The 21,752-nt window shown below is 57.4% G+C and overlaps 1 protein-coding gene across 1 annotated transcript in view; it reads right to left on the bottom strand.

Annotated features, from left to right (window-relative positions):
• LOC308645326 (obscurin-like) overlaps positions 1 to 21,752 on the bottom strand; it is a gene marked incomplete at its 5' end in the record, with an annotated part of 148,115 nt that overhangs the window by 11,827 nt on the left and 114,536 nt on the right. Inside the window, 14 exon segments of the mRNA XM_081287369.1 lie at positions 225 to 355; positions 682 to 781; positions 1,933 to 2,127; positions 3,987 to 5,125; positions 7,523 to 7,565; positions 13,676 to 13,787; positions 14,562 to 14,691; positions 14,969 to 15,071; positions 15,335 to 15,502; positions 19,792 to 19,905; positions 20,368 to 20,545; positions 20,733 to 20,891; positions 21,027 to 21,191; positions 21,282 to 21,398. Coding sequence (XP_081143495.1) covers positions 225 to 355; positions 682 to 781; positions 1,933 to 2,127; positions 3,987 to 5,125; positions 7,523 to 7,565; positions 13,676 to 13,787; positions 14,562 to 14,691; positions 14,969 to 15,071; positions 15,335 to 15,502; positions 19,792 to 19,905; positions 20,368 to 20,545; positions 20,733 to 20,891; positions 21,027 to 21,191; positions 21,282 to 21,398 — 2,854 coding nt within the window.

Raw genomic sequence — 21,752 nt, 5'->3', positions numbered from 1 at the left:
GGCTCTCTCCAGGACTGGGTCCAGCAGACACCAGATCTGTAGTGCCTGCCTCTCCTGGAGGAGAGCTCCAGCCCCTACCCCATTGTGGCACAAGAGAAGGTGTGGGGAACCTGGGCTGAAGCAGGCGGGGACCTAGCGGGCCCCTCCACCCTCCAAGCAACTGCCCCCAGCCCAGGCACTGCAGGGCCACCCTCACAGCACGCCCTGACCCCTGACCCCCATACTTGAACTTGTAGCACTGGTGTCGATGGGCTGGTACACATAGGTCCTTCGTGTGGTCTCTGTGATTACATGGCTGTGGACATCCCAGAGCATCTGCCCGGCACCTGCCCCTGGCCAGGCAGCACCCTCCACCCTGGAATCACAGAGCTAGGTGAGCTTCTGCTGGCTAGAGGTGACAAGATGGGGTCCTAGGCTTTCCCCACATGCGGGGGGATGAGGTGTGAAGATGGAAGACCCTGGTCCTTGCTGTGGGGGCTTCCTGCACCTCCTGCCCTAAGGTTGGCCTTCTTCCCTGCCTACTGGCTTGGCCTGGGGCAGTCAAGGAGTGCACAGGAGGCCACAGGACCACCCCATTACCTCTGCGTACCACACGGCCAGAGTGGATGGACCTGCCCACCCATGAGCTGTCCTTGGCAGGACTGCCCCCATCTCATGACTCAGTTAACTGGGGGAGGTTACCGGATGGGGACGGTCCATCCTTGGGCCCCAGAACCAGTCACCGTCTCCTGCTCCAGGACTTCCCGGATGAGAGGCTGTGGCACCTCTGGGGTCTCAGCTGCTGGGAGATGAGGAGCCTCGTGAGACAGAGCTGGGCTGGGGCTCAAGGGACCCTCCTCGGCCCTGCACTGCCCAACTGTCCCCCACATCACCAGGCCAGGGTGTGTGTATGCTCAGCAAGACCACTGCTTGCAGGGACCTGGGGGCCATGGGTGAGACTGTCCCCAAAGCCCAGGTTCAGCCCATGGCTCAGCATGTGCATGCTGGCTGGGGTCCATTCTGCAGGCACCTGCCCCACCAGGGACACCCACTTCAGTGTCCCTGCCCAGCAGCTAGGCTGCCATCCAGGGAACATCCTGACAGCATAGGTCGGTGACCCAGGAAAGTGGCTATATCCCACGCCATGGGTGCCATAGGCTCTGGCAGCTTCCTACGGGCCGGAGAGACTGCAGGTGACGTCACCCAGCACTACAAGTTGTATTGTGGCCATAGCACACAGACAAGGCCCACTCTATCAGTGGCCAGGGACAAAACAGAGGATAGCCTAGCAGACTGGCTAGAAAAGTAGGGCATAGGGTGACCAGGTGGCCACTTAGAGCAGGCGGTGGTGCCCTTGGGGAGGTTCTCCAGGGCCCTGAGGCTGGCTGCAGGTGAACTGAGGCATTTCAGGCTGGAGCCAGCACAGGGGTGGGCAGGGAGGGGCAATGTGCTGGGCCTCCAAGGACAGGGCTGGATGGAGGCTGAACTTAGGGGAACCCCTCCATCTTCAGGCAGGACACAGGGAATGAGTGGAGGGAAAGGGAGCCCAGGATAGGAAGGGGCTCGGCTTGCTCCCCAAAGCAGCAGCAGGGAAAGTGAACACCAGTGCCAAGGCAGGCCAAGCAACACCAGGGGTTTGCTCCATCACCGCGTTCCTGGACACCAGAACTCTGTGGCCACTCTGATCCAGCAGCCTCCCACAGAGATGCCATCCCTAGCCTTTGCCTTTCCATCCCCTGTGGGCACCAATCTGTCACAGCTGGTGGTGGTGATGGTGACAGACAAGACGAAGCTGCCTTACTCTTGGTCCAAGAGGGACACTGGGCCAGACCTGCACCTAACTGACACCATGCTGAGAACGCCATGTGCAAATTCAGAACCCGAGGACATTCCTTGGCCAGGACAGGGTCAGCACAGGATGTGTCCTTGCAGCCAGTTCTTGGCAGGGCTTACCAGGTGTGCCCGAGGCTTCTGGGGCCTGGGGGCCAGCCTCCTGAAATGCCAGTGGTTCCCTGGGGCCAGGGGTGGGGCTGGCAAAGTCCCCTGCAGAAGGGCCTGGAGCCTCAGGGCCCAGCAGTCTCTGCAGCACAGATGGGACTTCCTGGTCGGCTCCAAGGGAGGGCGGGGCAGAGCCCTCCTGGGTAACACCTATGAAGAGGTGGGTCAGCAGCAGATGGTAATGCCCAGGGTCTGGTGTGGCCTGACCCCAGGTAGGGGCCTCCAGAGACCAGTCCCTGTCAGAGACAGTCCAGTGGGCTGACCCCCAGCTGTCCCCTCCCACCTGCTTCACTCACCCACCCGCTCAGGAGGCTGTGAGGAATGGAGGCTTGGCACAGAGAGAGAAGCCACAGAACCCACACTGGGGACAGCTACTTCCTCCCCTGGAGCTCAGGCCTGTCCTCACCCAGGTGCCCCATGGAGAACTCCTCCTCCTCCTGGGCCAGGGGACCGGGAACCCACCCTTCACCCTTCATGTGCCCCAAATCCCAGCACACACTTCATCCCAAGGCTGGCTGTCCTGCAAGGCTGACTCTGAACCCCAGCTCTAAACCTGGGGGCAACCTGATACCATGTCAAGGTCCAAGGGATCATGGGGCTGGTGTCCAGGTGGCCAGAGCCATTGGCCCCCCTCCTGGGGACAGACCCACTGCCCTATCCTTACCCAACTCCATCTGCATAGTAACCGTCCACCCTCCACTTACAGCTAGTCCAGGCCATGCTACCCTTCCCTGGCCCCTTCCACCTATCCCTGAAGGACTCCCCAGGTCCCTGCCAGGCATGGCCCCTGCCCTTCCCACCTGCAAACTGTCTGCAGCCTGAGGATGCTGACCACTCCCATCCCCAGAAGGTCCCTTCCCAGAGCCTTCCCCAGCCCTCCTGAGCCCCTGCCCAGGAGGGGCACCCAAAATGGAAAGGCAGCTCCAGGATGCCCTCTGTGGGGTCAGGGAACCCACCCTCCCCTTCCCCATCCAAGAGGTCAGTGGATCCCTCCCAGTTGGAGCTCAGCACAGAGTGGTTCCCACCCCTCTGACAGATGCTAGGTTGTCCTGGGTCACCTCAGCTGGGGACAAAGGGGTAAACCTCTAGATGCCGAGAACTTGGGACCACCATATCACACGCCCACACCACATCTGTCCTGACACTAGCCTCAGCTGCCAGGTAGAGGAAAGCCTACACTGCTCCTGGTGGGCCAGAGGGACAATTATGGGTGATTCTGGTCATATCATGTGTCCACAGGACCAGCCCCACAGCCCCTGCCTGGGAACAAGACAGGCCCATGTGCTGCCACAGCCCGTCTGGGCACACAGGAGCCAATACAGGGCACCCATGTGGCTCCCAGCTTGACCTTGGAGTGAAGGAACAAGGGCAGTTGGTCTAGGCCCAACCAGGGCTATGGGTGGAGGGGATCCCGGGGTACTGAGTGCGAGAGCGAGAGGAGCAGAGAGGAGGCGCAGACTGGTTTATTGCTCTATCAGCCAGAATACAGGTGCACTTCCCAACACAGACCCTGTGTCCACCCTGCAGAGCCGCTGGTGGCCACTAGGCCCTGGGTGTGGCTTTGGGGGTCTGGGTCCCATCCCTAGCCTGGGGACAGGTAAGGCTGTGCCCAGTGGGAGCAGGACACAGGCCCAAGTCCACATCTGTGTCCAGAGCCTGGAGGCTCCTGCAGGCCAGAAGAGACAACCCAGAGCTTGGTCTCTGAGCTGCCCCTGGCCAGGGCTCTCTTGAAGGACTTCAGTGCATCCAGCATTGTAGGCACTGTGGTCCTCTTTGTTGAGGACCAAAGTCCAGTGAGGTAGGAAGGGCCCAGGACAGAGGGCATGGCAGGCTGAACCCTGAGCTCAGAAGAGCAGCGCGTTGAGCACAGGTGACTGAGGTGAGCTGGGATTCCTGAGCAGGTGCTGCTGCCCAGCAGGATGCAGGCCCCATGCTGCAAGGACGGCACAGTAAGAGTGCCCTGGCCTCCCTGTCTTGCCAGGGTATGTGGCCTCAGCCCTGGGAGGGGCCAGGGGCCTCATCTCCATCTGGGCGAATATGCAGAGTGACAGTCTCTCCCACAGTCCCCAAGCTGACCATCTGGGTGGAAACCTCCATCTTGAAGCTGCTCTGCCTGCCGTCTGTAGAGTGCTGGACCCGGGTGCAGGAGGAGGTCCAAGGAGCACTGCCCACAGGCCCAGCTCGGGCCCCTCGCACGTGGAAGGACAGGTCCTCAGGGCTGTGGACCTGGGATCCCGTCCTGAAGAAGCCAGGTGGACCCACATGTCTGGGTGGGCGCCCCACGTTGAGCAGGATGGGCTGCCCCATGGTGGGCTCACTGATCTCTCTCTGGAGCACGGAGACCTCACAGGGCATGTCGTCGGAGGTGCTGCTTGCTGGGCCACGGCAGCCAAAGGTCTCCCCTGCCTGGAGCACGTAATCTTCCAGGTCAGCCAGGGTCAGCACACGACCATTGTGTGTGAGGATCTTGGGGTCACGGCTGCAAAGGCCATCCGTGTCCGGGGGCTCCTCCACCACGAAAGGGCTCTCCCCATCACCCTCTCCTCCTGCCCACTCCGTGCTGCTGTCCCTGAGGGAAGCCCCAGTCTCCTCTGGCTCAGGGCTGACTGCTCCAGAAGCAGCCCAGTCCACACTGCCCCCAGCATCCACATGGAAGACGAGGGACTCCCCAATGCTGACCACAGCTGGACCCTGGGCATGGGGCTCCTGGTCCAGCTGCTTGTTGTTGGAGTTGTTGGCGTTGGGGTCCCCACCTGGCGTCCCACCAGGCAGTGTGAAGAGCAGTGCCCCCATGCCTCTGGGCACCTCCCTGGTGGGAGACACAGCCCGAGGACCTGACTTCTTCACTCGGACTTCAACAGTCTCCTCAACCTCCACCCACTTGGGCTGGGGCCCTGTGCCCCCTGGCAGGGCTCCGGAGGGGGCCTCAGCCTCCGTCACGTACAGTGTGGGCACAGTGGGCTTCCGGCCTGGCTCTGTCTCAGGCCTGTGAGGTTGCCTGGACTCCGGCAGGAACAGTAGGTCAGGGGCCAACAGAACTGGCCTCTGTGGGCTGGTGGAGCGGCGGGAAGGCGAGCAGGAGGGGGACTTGCTGGGGGACCGTCGTGGGCCACGGGGACTCTTCACCACGGTGGTGATGGTCTCCTCTCTGGTAGGGGAGAGGGCCCAAGAAGAGATGGGCACAGAGATCTGCAGCCTCACCCAGCTCCAAGCCATTAGCACATGCCAGAGACCAAGTTAAGGTACAAACAGGTGAGGAGGGTGAGTGTGCAAACTCCTACACATGCTCTTCAGCCCCACCTGCAGAGCCCCTGGCAGGAAGCCAAGGAAACCAAGCACAGTGTTTCACATGGCTAAGCTCAAGTTCTGCTCTGCTCAAGACATGTGGAGGCACCTAGAAGGCCCATGCTACATCACCCAAGCTGAAGCCTCTGGACACCAGGACTGCACTGTCTCCCCGTCCCCCTCTTCAGCAGGCTTTCTGCTCTGTACCTCAGGCAGGGTGCCCAGCCTGCTACCAGGAAGTGCCCGCATGCCGTGAAGTCCTTGGCAAGTGACAGGCTGCTGGCCTGTGGCCTGTGCTCCTGGCCTCTGGATCTAAGGCCAGTGAGGCCCCATCAGGCCAAGGGGAAGACTGGCTGAACACTGAGCTCCACATGGCCATGTACCCCACCTGGCTGGCATCTCCCAAGGTGGGAGGGGCAGAGCTCAAGGCCAACAGCTCAGGAGTGCATGCTGGGAGGGCCAGCGACTCTGCAGCCCTGGCCTGTCTCAGCAAGGGCCCTCAGTGGTTCTTATCCCCTTTACAGGCATGGACAGGGGGAAAGGCTCAAAAATGCCCAGATCCAAGGGTCAGCAATGCACTGGTTAGCCCAGGTCCTCCTCTGCAGCCAGTGATCCTGGCTCTAGCAGGAGCTGAGGTAAAGTGGGCCATGAGCAGGGAGCAGGCTCCAGCTGAGGGAGGCAAGTCCACGGGGCTCAGCTGAGGATCTACCCATGGTCAGGACTTGGTGCTTTGACCAAGGCACTGCCTATCTCTCTCTCTCAGCACTTATTTTTATTTCTTGCTCTAACTTCGGGGCTCCAGGAAGAGTTGCTCCCAGGGACGGGCCCAGAGACACATGGGCACCCTCAAGGTGCACAGCAGTGATGAACCCTACATTCCCTATCTCTTGTCCAGGAGGAAGGGAATCTCCTACTCCACTGACTGGTGGGGAGGTTGAGGCTCCTGGTGGCCTATTGAGGGCCAAAGCTGAGGGGGCACAGCCTTCTCTGCAGGATGAAGGTGGGTACTTCCCAGAATGTTTCTGATCCCCAGTCCCCCTCAGGTCGCCTCTGAAGCTTCCCAAATGGGATCTGGCTCCATCTCTACAATGCTCCTCCTGTGGAGGGAAGGGAGCAATAACCTGTCTGAGGCCCTAGAACACCTGCTTGTACCCAGGATGGCACTCTACCACCCAACTGTTCCCATCTGTTGGGTGGCACAGTAGGAGAAGCCTACTTCTGGGGAGAAGGGAGGTCAGGGAAGAGTTAACCCAGGGCCTCATCAATTCTGATGACAGAATTCTTCTGTAGCACAGCTACCTTCAGGCCTTTCTGGTGGCTGCTCAGCCCCTGGGGAATGGAGGTTTCTATCCTGGAGCATTCCAGCCTGTAACTTATAAAATCCTCAGCCAGTCCTGCCTACAGATCCCCACACCTCCACCTGCATACCTCCTCTGCAAGTCTCCAGGACTGTCCAGGTCATAAGCAAGCCTACCTTCTGTGAGTTCACCCAGCTCTGATCCCCCAAGTCAGCTCACCAACATGCCCAGATTTTCTACAGCATGAAGGTACTGAAGGACAAAGAGCCCACGGGCATGGCTCTGGGGAAATGGGCTCTCAGCTGACTTCTGGGAGCCACCCTAAGCCTCCTCACTTCCCTGAACCTTGGTTAGGCTTGGGTTTGGAGACTGCTAAAATTCCTTCATTTAAAAAAATTTTTAGTTGTAAATGGATCTTTTTATTTTATTTATATATTTATGTGCAGTGCTGTAGATCAAACCCAGGGCCTCACACATGCCAGGCAAGTGCTCTACCACTGAGCCACAATTCTAGCCCCTAAAATTCATTTCTTAAGCTGCACTAGACACTTCAAGTACTCAACAGACACACGTGGCTAGTGGCTGCCACACTGGGCAGTGTAGAGAGAATACTCTCACCACTGCAGCAAGTTCTGTTGGATGATACCGTCCCAGACCTGGGGTACCAAGGGATAAGAGTCTGTCTCTAGTCTTCTGAGGGAAGTGGCTCAGTTCTAGCCCCACCCTAGTGGTGCGACTCTGGTGAGCCATTGTGTTGTGTGCAGAGCAAGAGAGCCATGACGTGTGGAGGGACCTGAGGCCACAGCTGTGTGAGAAATCTGCAAGGCACTGGTGGCCAGAAGTGAGCCAGGCTGTTAGTGCAGCCACTGCAAGTGGCCAGGACACACAGCAAGGTCCAGGAAGGTTAGTGGCATGCAGGGCACTGCAGTCCGAGGACGGGTTAGGAACACGCCTGCACTTACATGATGACGGTTTTCTTGGGGACTTTAGTCGCCTGCTCAGTGACTACAAAGAAAACAGTCAGAATAGCAAGGGTTACAGAGAAGCCAGTGCCTGGGGCTGACTCCCTGATGGCACTGCAGTGCAGCCATCTGCTGGGCTTAGGAGCACTGGCCATGTGTCCCTGAGCAGCCTGTCTCAGCTAGGAGGTCCAGTTTCCTCAGCTACAGACGGGTGAAAGCGTCTGCCCTGAGGGGCTGGGGTGTGACAGCAGGCACCCCAAGGATGGCCCACTCTCCCTCCTGAGCGCCACAGGAGCTGTGGGGAGGAGAACGAGCTGGCATCTCTTGCCTACTCAAAAGGGCCCAGGCTTTTCCTCATGCTGACATAAGCCTGTGAATTCCTCAAACATGTAGCCCAACATAGCCCTGAGGCCTACGGAAAGGGAAGAGTAGCCTGTGGCCATGCAGTGGGCCACCAGCCACAATGGGGCCAGGATGGTTGATGCCTTTGCCACAAAATGAGTTCAAGTCCAAAAGGTGTCTCCAGGGGAGAGGGATACAAGAGTCCTGAATGTGGACATCTGAACCCCATGCATGTGGTGAGTGTCTCCAGGGGAGGGGGCACCAGAGTGCTGCACGTGGCACATCTGAGCCCCATGCATGTGGTGGGTGCCTGAGGTCTGAGTGTGAAGGGCAGCTGTCCCAACTGCGTGGCCTTTCCTGGTTTTCCCAGCTGTTGCCCTTACCAAAGCCAGCCCATGGGGCCTATGTTTCCATCTTGCTGCTGGGGACTGGAGTTCCAGAGAGGATGAAACTCATCTGGAACCAGGCAGCACCTACTCCCAACCACCTTGAGGCCTCTTCCCTTGACCTCTGGGCAGGCCTGGGCTTGACTACTGCAGGCCATCTCCAGGCTCAGCAGCCCTCTCACTGCTCAGTGGGAAGGTGGAGGAGGTGGCCAGCAAAGCCAAGTGGCCTGTACTGGGACATGGTCCCACATCTCCTGGACAAGGGGACTTTCTGCTTCACTGCACTGCAACACTGAGACAGGCTTTCCCTAGGCAACTTATGGCATTTCAAGCTTGTCTCAGATGATGAGCACAAGAATTAGACACTGTCTGTGTGTGTGTGCATTGGAGGTCACACTGGCTACATTTGTGTGCCTGCACATGGATGTACCTTGCATACAAATGTGCACACAGGTGTACTTGTCTGCACACATATGCATGCTCAGACACGCTGCACACACATTCACACACACAAGTGTGTATACATGTATGTGCACATCCGCACATGTACATGTGTTTGCTCAGGCATGTGTGTTTATATGTGTGCATTGCTTGCATAGGCTGTGTTCAGGAGTGTGTGTGCGTTTATATGTGTGCATTGTTTGCACAGGCTGTGCTCAGGCTTGTGTGTGTTTATATGTGTGCATTGCTTGCACAGGCTGTGCTCAGGCAAGTGTGTTTATATGTGTGCATTGTTTGCACAGGCTGTGCTCAGGCGTGTGTGCATACTTATGCGTGCATTGCTTGCACAGGCTGTGCTCAGGCAGTGTGTGCTTATATGTGTGCATTGCTTGCACAGGCTGTGCTCAGGCAATGTGTGTGTGTGCTTATATGTGTGCACTGCTTGCACAGGCTGTGCTCAGGCAGTGTGTGTGTGTTTATATGTGTATATTGCTTGCATAAGCTGTGCTCAGGAGTGTGTGTTTATATGTGTGCATTATTTACACAGGCTGTGCTCAGGCATGTGTGTGTTTATATGTGTGCATTGCTTGCACAGGCTGTGCTCACGTGTGGGTATGCATTTATAAGTGTGCATTGCTTGCACAGGCTGTGCTGAGGCATGTGTGTCTATATGTGTGCACTGCTTGCACAGGCTGTGCTCAGGCAGTGTGTGCTTATATATGTGCATTGCTTGCACAGGCTGTGCTCAGGCTTGTGTGTGTTTATATGTGTGCATTGCTTGCACAGGCTGTGCTCACGTGTGGGTATGCATTTATAAGTGTGCATTGCTTGCACAGGCTGTGCTGAGGCATGTGTGCATTTATAAGTGTGCATTGCTTGCACAGGCTTGCTGAGGCATGTGTGCGTTTATATGTGTGCATTGCTTGCACAGGCTGTGTTCAGGTGTGTGCATGCGTTTATATGTGGGCACTGCTTGCACAGGCTGTGCTCAGGCTTGTGTGCGTTTATATGTGTGCATTGCTTGCACAGGCTGTGCTCAGGCAGTGTGTGCTTATATATGTGCATTGCTTGCACAGGCTGTGCTCAGGTTTGTGTGTGTTTATATGTGTGCATTGCTTGTACAGGCTGTGCTCACGTGTGGGTATGCATTTATAAGTGTGCATTGCTTGCACAGGCTGTGCTGTGGCATGTGTGCATTTATAAGTGTGCATTGCTTGCACAGGCTGTGCTGAGGCATGTGTGCGTTTATATGTGTGCATTGCTTGCACAGGCTGTGCTCAGGCTTGTGTGTGTTTATATGTGTGCATTGCTTGCACAGGCTGTGCTCAGGCAGTGTGTGCTTATATATGTGCATTGCTTGCACAGGCTGTGCTCAGGCTTGTGTGTGTTTATATGTGTGCATTACCTGCACCGGCTGGGCTCAGGCATGTGTGTGTTTATATGTGTGCATTATTTGCACAGGCTATGCTCAGGCAAGTGTGTTTATATATGTGCATTGCCTGCACCGGCTGGGCTCAGGCATGTGTGTGTTTATATGTGTGCATTATTTGCACCGGCTGGGCTCACGTGTGTGTATGCATTTATAAGTGTGCATTGCTTGCACAGGCTGTGCTGAGGCATGTGTGCGTTTATACGTGTGCATTGTTTGCACAGGCTGTGCTCAGGCTTGTGTGTGTTTATATGTGTGCATTGCTTGCACAGGCTGTGCTCAGGCAAGTGTGTTTATATGTGTGCATTGCTTGCACAGGCTATGCTCAGGCAGTGTGTGTGTGTTTATATGTGTGCATTGTTTGCACAGGCATGTGTGCTTATATGTGTGCATTGCTTGCACAGGCTGTGCTCAGGTGTGTGTGTGTTTATATGTGTACATTGCTTGCATAAGCTGTGCTCAGGAGTGTGTGTTTATATGTGTGCATTATTTGCACAGGCTGTGCTCATGCATGTGTGTGTGTTTATATGCGTATATTCTTTGCACAGGCTGTGCTCAGGCATGTGTGCATTTATATGTGTGCATTGCTTGCACAGGCTGTGCTCAGGCAGTGTGTGCGTGTGTGTTTATATGTGTGCATTGCTTGCACAGGCTGTGCTCAGGCATGTGTGTGTTTATATGTGTGCATTGCTTGCACAGGCTGTGCTCAGGCTTGTGTGTGTTTATATGTGTTCATTGTTTGCACAGGCTGTGCTCAGGCATATGTGTCTATATGTGTGCACTGCTTGCACAGGCTGTCCTCAGGCGTGTGTGTGTTAATATGTGTTCATTGTTTGCACAGGCGTGTGTGCTTATATGTGTGCATTGCTTGCACAGGCTGTTCTCAGGTGTGTGCGTGTTTATGTGTGTGCACTGCTTACATAGGATGTGCTCAGGTGTGTGTGTATTTATATGTGTGCTTTGCTTGCACAGGCTGTGCTCAGGCATGTGTGTGCTTATATGTGTGCATTGCTTGCACAGGCTGTGCTGAGGCATGTGTGCTTATATGTGTGCATTGCTTGCACAGGCTGTGCTGAGGCATGTGTGCGTTTATATGTGTGAATTGTTTGCACAGGCTTTTCTACAGGGAAGTGGCTGATGGCAGGAATAGGAATCCAGTCAGGAAGCTGTATGTATTTAGACTAAGTTGGGCACAAAGAGGGACAACCTGTGTGCCATCTGCAGGGAAGCTCCTGTGCACAGAAGGACAGGAAAGCCCAGGGCCTCCACCTGGGTCCTCCCTGGCAGGGACCCGGCTTACTGCTCCATCTTGCTGCTCCAGGACACCTTGAGTTGCTAAGCTGGCACTTTATTCATGGTCCCCAACTGCCCCAGACCAGCTGTGGACCCCAGTGAGTCTGCCGTTACAGGAGGGCTGCAGCCGTGCAAAGCAGCATCCTGGCCTGGTGCAGACACTCAAGCCAGGTCAGTGCCACCGACAGGAGACAGCCAGGGCCCCTCTGGCTGCGGAGCCACTGGTTAAGACAAAGCAGCAGGACAGGATTAGGAAGCAGGAGGCACAGGGCTCTGATTACATGGCCTTCAAGAACCAGCACTCATTGATGTGCCTGGCCCCAGTGGGCTCTGGAGGCCTGCTCTTCACGCTGACACCCGCCTTCTTCCAGAAAGGGACCCATCGTGACCAACAAGAGAACAGCTGCAGAGGACACTTCTGCCCCAGTGAGAAGGGCACGTCCCCAACCATGAGACACGCAATGCAGAGGAAGCGGACGAGCCAGTGGCGGCAAAAGCATATATGCATGGTGCTGCTGTCCCCGGGTTGTGGGACAGTACATGTCAGGGGTCCCCAGGAACACAGGTCCAATATGGCAGATGAGGGTCACAAGCCCTCACACAGGGACTTGCCCTTGGAGAAAGAGTCCATGAGGGCCATGGGGGCTTCGAAGTTCCTAGGGTTGGGATCTAGGGCGTTGGCTGGCCTGGTCTTCTGAAGGTCCAGAGGGACAGAGACCCTGTGTGTTGGTCCCTGGGATGAACAGACTGCAGTGGGAACACTCCACAGGAGCCTGTGCTCAGGAATTGGATGACACATTTTCCAACCACCCTCGTGTGGAAGCTGTGGCTCCACCAACATGGGTCCAGCCTCTGCTCCATGGCTGTAGGGACACGGACTCCTCACCTGCCAAGGCAGCCCTTCCAGGGGAGCAACTCCACCTGGGAGCCAAGACATATAACAGTGGCCCTCCTCCCATCCTGGTGGCCTGGGCACTGGCTCACCTAGATGGGGCCTTGTAGGAGTGACTTGTTGTGACCCTGGGAGTGACCTAGGCCAGGGCAGGGACACTAAACCACAAATGCTCTGGCCTCTCCAAGGCCAATTCAGCCTGGTGGGAAAGGGCAGACCAATATCTGACTCTCCACTCATCAGTTTAGCCCTCAGTGGAGACGCCCTTCCCCAGATGTCCTACTATCCTGCCCTCTGCCCTCAGTGTAGATGCCCTTCCCCAGACGTTCTGCTGTCCTGCCTCTGCCCTCAGTTTAGACACCCCTTCCCCAGACATCCTATTGTCCTGCCTTCTGCCCACAGTGTAGACACCCCATCCTTAGACATCCTACTGTCCTGCCCTCTGCCCTCAGTGTAGACGCCCTTCCCCAGACGTCCTACTGTCCTGCCCTTTGCCCTCAGTGTATATGCCCCTTCCCCAGACGTCCTACTGTCCTGCCTCTGCCCTCAGTGTAGACGCCCCTTCCCCAGACTTCCTACTGTCCTGCCTCTACCCTCGGTGGAGATGCCTTCCCCAGACGTCTTACTGTACTGCCTCTACCCAGACGCCCTTCCCCAGACATCCTACTGTCCTGTCCTCTGCCCTCAGTGTATATGTCCCTTCCCCAGACGTCCTACTGTCCTGCCTCTGCCCTCAGTGTAGATGCCCTTCCCCCGACGTCCTACTGTCCTGCCCTCTTCCCTCAGTGGAGATGCCCCTTCCCCAGATATCCTACTGTCCTGCCTCTGCCCTCAGTGGAGATGCCCCTTCCCCAGACGTCCTACTGTCCTGTCCTCTGCCCTCAGTGTAGACGCCCTTCCCCAGACGTCCTACTGTCCTGCCTCTGCCCTCAGGGGGAAACCCCCTTCTCTAGAAGTGCAGCCCATCCCAGCTGCTGCCTGCAGGAGGCCTGTGTGACCACTGCCAGGCAGGCTGCCCTGGGTCAGAGGTGACTCCGTGGGTTGTCCTGCAGGCCAGGGGCAGGGCTCACACTTCCCCACCACAGAGCAGCCTCTCCAGCACTCATTCCGGGTTCCTGGCCACCTCCGCCTGCCCCACAGGTGCTGAGACCACGTGGCCTGCAGCCTCTGGGCTCCTCCCCGCAGCCTCCTCTTCTAGCCAGGTCATCCGCCCAAAATGCCTGCCCAGCCACCCCTGCAGGAAGTGCACCCGCTCTGAGACATGGTGGGTCTGCTGCCCCCCAGTCCTGGCTGGCTGTGCAGCTGTGACACAAGGCTCAAGCCTGAGGACCCACCTAGGCAGCATGGGCAACAGGCTCGGTGGCACCTACCTTCTATGGCAGCCACAGTCTGCTCCCTGTGGCGCTGCTCCCGGGCCGGCAGCACAGGGCTCTGCATGTACAGCTCCCCACCACCACGAGTGGAGCCAAGCCGGTTCACCAGCTGCAGGATGGACAGAAACCACTCAGGACCCCTATCCTCAAGGGACCTAGCTGTCTCTCGTCCACTTTGGTGGTCTTTAGTTTGAGGTCCCCACTGAGACTGTGTCCCCCAAAGGGGACAGGGCTCCCAGCCAGGGCCTCACCCAGGCATCTTGCGCTGTGCAGATGGCTGCTGGCCGTGTGTGGCTCTGAGCCCCTGAAGTGCAGAGCTGGCTGGGTCTCCCTGCCTCCTGGAACTTGCATGTGGGGCCCACATGCAGGAGGCTGGCCTCTAGACAAGAGCCAGAGACTGGAGCCTGGGGCTCTCGGGGGCCCTGTAGCGGGCACACACCTGCTCAATGTCACTGTGTGCCAGGACAGGCCCTGAAGACCAGAGGCTCAGACTGGGCCTTGCCTTCAGGAGCCCCAGCCTTGGGCCTCTGGACAATGAACAGGGACAGGGCAGCTCTTCCCTCTGTAGGGTCCCACCTATGTGACACCAGGAAAAGGTGGAAACTAACACTACTTTTTACATAAATGGATGAAAGTTGAGGTCAGTACTGGGTTCCCTAGAAAGGCAAAAACCAAAGGGCTTCTTTGAGAGGGTGAGAACAATGGCAGGTGGCAGGGCTCAGCCTCGTGTGGAAGAGGAGCAAGGCCAGACATGGTGTGGTGGGTTGGGGATGATGGGGGACAGTGGCTTGGTGTCTCCGGGCCTGTGCCAAGGGCCCAGGCCCTTCCCTTGTCAAGCCCTAGTGGACAGCTGGCCATGAGGCCCCTTGCCCACCCGTCTTACCTCGCATTCATAGTGTCCCAGGTCATCCTTGCCAGCTGCTCTGACCACAAGCACCAGCAGGCCGCTGCAGGGCTCACTCAGCATCTGGTACTTGTTGCCCGCAGTCAGCAGGGCCCCATCTTTGTACCACCTAGAACCCGTCCCAAGAGTCCATGAGGCAGGGTGTGACATTCCCTGTGCTGCAGACCCGCTGCCCTGGCCCAGATTCTACAGTCCTTGGTGAACCCACCCTGTGGATGCCCACATCCAGTTTGGCCATGCTATCTTGTGGCAGAAGCCCCATGCCCAGTGGGTCTCAGCCCCACAATGCCCTCTCTTCAGTGATCAGACAGTCACTGTGCCCAGCCCCGTTTTGCAGACAAGAGCCTGAAGCCCCTCCCCTGCTGCCCCACCATGTGCTGGCCCACCTGATCTGAGGGTGCGGGGCGCCTTCAATGGTGCAGGTGAGCTGGGCATCCTCTCCCTCCACAAAGGGCGAGGCCCGGACCTTGTTCACAAACCGTGGGGGGACTGCAGGGTGGAGAGAGACAGGGAGCCACTCTGATGGAGCTGGGGGTGTCTGAGCCCCCACATTCCTTCCTGAGCCCTAAGTGAGCCCATGACCACATAGGGCTTCCACCCCCACATGCCTGCCTGCCTGCCCTTCCCTCCCACCCACACCCAGTCCCTCATCACAGCGAGCAGAGGGATGGAGGGCCCTTCCACCCATCCACCAGAGCCACGTGGTGGGCTTGGTCAGGGTGTCTCCCTGCCCCACGGGCCTCCAGGCTCACCTTGCACCAGGATCTTTCCCAGGGTGCTGGCACTGCCAGCGGCGCTGGCTGCAAAGCACATGTACTGGCCAGAGTCGACCCCAGTCAGGTTGTCCAAGATGAGGGTGCAGGAGCCGTCTGGGTCTTCGATGAGGATGTGGTGAGGGTCCACTTCCACTGGCTTCCCATCTAGAAAGGAGGAGTGAGGGCTGTCGTCGAGCAGGGACCTTATAAGCCTGCCCCGGTGGATAAGAGGCTGGGGCTGGCCTGCACCTCTCTGGGTCTGTCTCTGTTTCTCTCTCTTTGTCTCTGGTGTGGCCCAGACCTCTGTCTCTGTGTCTCTATGTCCACCTTGGACATTAGCTAGAGGCAGGGCCAGGTGGAAAGACCTGAACCTGACAGAAGACATCCACATGGACAGCTAAGTCCGTGGTAGCCCCACCACCCCAGTGTGACTCCCTGTGGACCTCCCATGTGCTGATCATGCCCAGCTCCCTGGCTATGGGCCCATTCTCACTCAATCCCACCAAGCCTACAGCTACATAATCCACTGCCTAACACCCCTTCCCTCCCACCCACACCTGGTCCCTCATCACAACATGCAGAGGGATGGAGGGCCCTTCTACCCATCCAATCTGCAGGGGGCTTCGAGAAGGAACTCAGATTTCCATGGCTCTGCTGGACACAGGCACCAGGACACCCAGTTGTGGACAGGGACCTCTGGGTGCCATGGCGATAATGTCTGCATCTGAACTCTGGCCTGAAACTGCGTGTGACTCTGAGTTCACACATGGTGGACCCTTAGCACCAGCCTTCTGCTCAGGGGGAGCCAGGCATCCTGCTGGTCTTCCTGAGGCCACTAGTGCCATGTGCCCTTGTTGACCCAGGGGCTGCTGCAAGTGGCATGGCCATTTGGTTTGACAGTTAACCAGCTAAGCTGGGACAGCTCCACGCAAAGACCTGGCAGTAGAGCGTGGACGCCACACCCCAACTTCCCAGCCTTTGCGTGGCTGGCAGAGGAAGTGCCAGGCCTTGCTGTAACACAGAGGCAGCCAAGGTAATGAGAAGATGAATCACAACTTGATGGCCTTGTATGACCAGCAGAAATGGCCAAAGGGAGCTGGCCGCTAGAGTGATCACCACCAGCTCTATCCACTTGCTGCCCCCATGGCCCCAGGTGGTAGGCACAGACATAGGTCGTGCAAGCCCAGCAGCTCCAGATGGGGTAGCTCCGAATGGGGTGCCCTGGGAGCGCTCCCCTCCTGAGAGGTGGGGTCCGGCAGAAGTGAAATCAGTCACTGAGGGCACTGACTTGGGAAGGGATGGGTGCTGGTCTCCAGAGGTCAGCAAGCTGCTATAAAAGCCAGCCTGGTCCTGAGCCCCTCTCTTCCTGTCACTGCAACTGCTCCAATTGGACTCCCTGAGGAACAAGAGATAAGGGCTGCCCAGCCGCATTCATCAAAAGGAAGAGAGCTTCGTGAATGAGTGGATGTCCCCCAAGGGCAGGGTGGGCTCCTCTCTCCACTCCACTCCCTGATGCAAGGCAGCTGACTCCATGAGAATCTGGATCCAAGGGTCTCCACTCATGGGCTTGGGTTCGCATGGTCTAGCTAAACTGAAGCCCACTGACATGGCAGCTCGCTAGTCTCATCACCCAGGAAAGGGAAGCTGGACTCATTCATTGTTTTGGGGGCTGGCCAGAGCTCTGGGCACTCCTGGGCCCTCTCTGCCTGGCCGCCCTTCCTCGCTAGCTTCCTGGGGTCCCTCCCATCTCTCTGGCTTGCCGCCCCTTCACTTATGTTCCTCACCTCTCTGACTCTGTGAATCCCAGATCCCAAGCCTTGAAGCCTGAACCTCATCTCTTCACACTCATTCCACATTCAAACTGACCACAGTCTGTCTCTCTCTCTCTCTCTCTCTCTCTCTCTCTCTCTCTCTCTCTCTCTCATCAGGGATTGAACCCAAGGGCCTGAATCACATCCCCAGCCCTTTCTACATTTTATTTAGAGACAGGGTCTTACTAAGTTGCTTAGGGCCTTGCTAGGTTTCTGAGGCTGCTTTAAACTTGCATCCTCCTGTCTCAGTCTCCTGAGCTGCTGGAATTGTTTTGAGGGCTGTGCACTAGACCTGACCCATAGTTTCAGACACACTGTATGCCAAGGACCTGCCTGCCATCTCTCACCTCCAGCCAGACATCTCTCCTAAGCTCTAGATTTATTCTCAAGCTATCCCCTCCATAACCACCTGGAGCCCAATGGGCACCTGGATTCTTCAAAACCTCACAAATCTGGGTTTCTTTCCTCCCTGCCCAGCTCAGAATGTACCAGCCTGCCTCCCTGTGGGTCTGCCCCACCTCTGTGAATAGGACCAGTGGCCTCTGCTGTCCACAACCCCTGTGCTGCTCCCTGGATGCCATCTCTCTTCCACACACCCCATGCAACCCATCAGCAAATCTGGCTGGCTCTGCCTTCAAAATGCATCCAGGATGCAACCATGGCGACCACCAACATGATGCTATGTCCCTAAGCAGGCCCTTGGCACTACAGCCAAGGTGACAGATGACAGATCTGAACCATGCCCCCTGCTGCTCACAAGACCATGGGGTTTCCATGTAGTCAATGCTCCATGCTGCCCAAAGGAATCATGTTGATCCCTGGCACCAGCAAGGTGCCTCGGGACCCGAGAACAGTCTGCCAGGGAAGAGCCTCGGATTTTCTGGAACCCTGGGCCACAACAGATGGGCTAGCCTAGGGGTTTGTGGCTCAGGGCCAGACTGGACACTCTATTTTACAATGGCATTCATGGAAGAGGCTCTGGCCCATGCTAGCCTCTACACCAACTAGGAGATTCCTGGTGGGTGACCCGGGCCACGCTGGCATCTATGCCAATGAGGAGATTCTTAGTAGGTGACCTGGGCCATACCAGCATCTATGCCAACAATGAGATTCCTGGGGGGATTCTCAGGCCATTCTGTGTCTATGCCATTGAGGAGATTCCTAGTAGGTGACCCAGGCCATGCCAGTGTCTATGCCAACTATGAGATTCCTAGTAGGTGACCCAGGCCATGCTGTGTCTACACCAATGAACAGATTCCTGGAGGATGCTCCAGGCCACGAAGGCTTCTATGCCAATGATGAGATTCCTGGTGGGTGACCCGGGCCATGCTGCTGTCTACACCAATGACGAGATTCCTGGTGGGTGACCAGGGCAATGCTGGCATCTCTACCAATAATGAGATTCCTGATGGATGCTCTAGGCCAAGCCAGCATCTACGCCAACAAGATTCCTAGTAGGTGACCCAGGCCATGCTGGCATCTATGCCAATGACAAAATTCCTGTGGGTGACCTGGGCCATACTGGTGTCTACACCTTTGACGAGATTCCCAGTGGATGACTAGGGCCACGCTGGTGTCTATGGCAATAACGAGATTCCTGGGCCACACTGGCATCTACACCAATGAGGAGATTCCCGATGGATGACCCAGGCCACACTGGCGTCTACACTAACAATGAGCTTCCTAGTGGAGCTCCATGTTGTCTTCTATGCTAACTTGAGATTCATAGTGGGCTTCAGGCCATTAATCTTGACTTCAGGAGGACTAGAGCCTGAGGTCAGCCACATGAGCGGTCAGCCATGCAGGTCTGACAGAGTTCCAGTGACAAATGCTGACGTCAAGTCTCATTAAGCCTCCTGGTTGGCATAGGTCTATTTGTGTTCTCAGGTGTCACTGGGAGGAGAAGGTGCTCTTCCTCACTGCACTGGGAGCGGGAGGCTGGCAGCTCACAAGTGGTGACACTGAACCCTCCCGAAGTGCTCTTCTTTTTTCTCAGGGGCTGCAGTCTTGTCTTTATGCTAACCCTGAGCATAATAGCTCTGAACTCCAAGACCTTCTGGTGAATCACTGAACCTGAAGGCAACCTTGGGGACCAGTGGACTGGATGTCAGAAGTGAGAGTGGTCTCGGGACCCCAAGCCTATGGTGGTGCAGGAAGTGAGGATGGTCTCGGGACCCCAATCCTGTGGCAGTGTCAAGTGAGACAGGCCTGGGAGACACCTGACCTCCCTTGACCTTGGCAGCTCCCATCCCTGAGCCATGTAAGGCCTGTACTCCGTGACCCTGAAGGTGCAGTGTGATCAGCACCCTTCCTGGCCCATTAAGCTCACAGGCCTCTCCTGCACCCAGGTGCCTGCCTGTGGCCCCTCTGTGGTCCTGGTGCTCTCTCGGCTGCCCTCAGGCATGTCTGTCTCAGCCCTGTGCTGACTCCTCACCCTGCTCATTCCCCAGGGTGGCCATGGCACCACCTGACTTACCTGTTCACTGTCCATCCCCAGGATGTTTGCCCTTGAACAGGCCTGGACTGTCTCTTGTTCCCCATGCCCAGCCCACTGACCAGACCCCATGCTGTCCTCAGCCCCCGTGCAGCCCACCCCCGGTGGGGGTTCCTGTGAAGGGTCAGTCTGTAGGCCCTGGCAGGTACCTTTGTACCAGCTGACAGTAGGCTTGGGTATGCCGGTCACGCGGCAAGCCAGCTTTACCGTTTCCCCCAGCTCAGCCGTGCAGTCAGCCAGTTCCTCTTCAAATTCCGGAGGACCTGAGGACACATGTGGGGGTCTGAGGACTCTGAGGGTGGGATGTCAGGCCTATGTCCCCTGGGTGCACGCTGGCAAATTGCCCCCAACAACAGCACTGGCCCCACATCCAAGGGCCTGGTTACTGACTAAGCTGGGTGTGGCTGCACGAGGCAGGGACAGACCCAGGTGCAAGACCATCACACCCAAACATGACCTGATCAGATACCCCAAGTCTGGAGCTATGCCGTGTCCCCACTACATCCCTTTGTGTCCCCCATTTGGGTCAGGGTCAGCTCAACTCCTGCTCTGGGGCTCCCTGGGAGGCCAAAGCCACCGGTCCCTCAGCTAGATCTGAACAAAGGGAGAACCAAGCCACCAGTGCAAAAAGCAACCCATGCCCACGTGCCCGGCCTGGGTGCAGCCCTCTGGGCATCTAAGTGATGTTCAGGTCCCCACCCCAGCACAGCACCAGGGACACTCACGCCACACAGGCAGGGCCAGGCGCTGCTGGATGCCGCTGATCTCCTTCACCCAGGAGTGCTTGATGATGACTGTGCGCACCTGCAGCAGGTACTTGCGCACAGAGTCCTCCCGCTCATGCCACACCTCGAAGGCACGGTCGTCCCCTTCCACCTGGTCGTTCAGGTCGATGCTGCTTAGCTGTTGAGGGGTGCAACATTAGTGGGAGGACAGAGCTAAGCATCCCCAGATAGACAGGGTCCAGTAGGGCCATGCCCAGGTCACCCCAGAACAATGGCAAGTTCTGCTCCACTAGCCACCCTGGAGCCCAGGAACAGGGAAACCTCCACTGGCCTGCATGACACCCCCAGCCCCTGGCACCACAGACCTTCATCATATTCCGGAACACATAGCTGAAGGTGTCGGTGCGCGAGTCTCGTCGGGGCTTGCAGATCACCAGGTGGTTCCGAAACAGGAAGACATGGCGATTGTGGCCCTTCCAAGGCATGCGGGCCCCTGGTGCGCCCTCCCACACAATGAAGTGGCCCTGGGGTGTGAGTAGATGTGGTTGGACTGTGGTTGCCTGGCCCCATCCCTGGGTGCAGACCCCAGGGTCATCTATGAGCCCAGCACCCACAAAAGCCACACCCCACCACATGGCAGCAGACGTAAGTCCCCCCACCTGGCGGATGGGCTCCCCCAGGGCCTCCAGGTTGCCGGGGTAGTTCTCCATGAGGGACACATGCAGCTTGTTCTCAGCACGCTGGGGCAGCGCTGACACGACTGCGTAGGCCTGCTCCAGAAGGGCGCAGTTCTGCCGGTTCCGGGCCTTGTTGCGGATCAGCTCCTGAGGCAGACCAAGGGTCAGGACCCAGACGGCTTCAGCCCCAAGGTCTGGCCTGGATATTCAAGGCTGGGGCAGGACAGGGCTTCCCACCTTGAGCAGAGCCTGGTACTTCTGCACCCGCTCCACCGGCTGCTCCAGGTAGTGCTGCAGTGGGGGTGGGGGTGGCTGCGAGGGGTCCCCAGCGGACAGCATCTCCTCAGCGCATTTCTGTAGGCACCACAGGGCGGGTTTCGGGCAAGAAAGCACAGCCCCAGTTAGGGCATCCTGACAGTAGAGGACATCTCAGGGGCACTCTCACACCTGGCCCTGAACCTGGACAATGGCTGTGTTACCATCTAGCTGGAGGCATGCACAGAACTTGGGCAGTGAAGTGGCCAGCCCAGGAGCACAGAGCTACAAGGCTCAAGGGGCCCTGGGGACTGTGGGGGAAAAGATTAGGGAATATGAACTAAGGCCATGAGCACAGACAAGGGCTAAGCCTCAGGGGACTTTCAGGTTAGTGAGTTTTCTGGTGGGAGTCAAGGCCAGCACTAGGCCTGGGAGCAGCCAGGGAGGGGCCCG

Source organism: Spermophilus citellus (assembly GCF_964194105.1).
Source record: "Spermophilus citellus genome assembly, chromosome: 1".
NCBI classification, from domain to species: Eukaryota; Metazoa; Chordata; class Mammalia; order Rodentia; family Sciuridae; genus Spermophilus; species Spermophilus citellus.
Note: the sequence above shows the minus strand (reverse complement) of the source record. Positions and strands in the feature narration are given on the sequence as shown.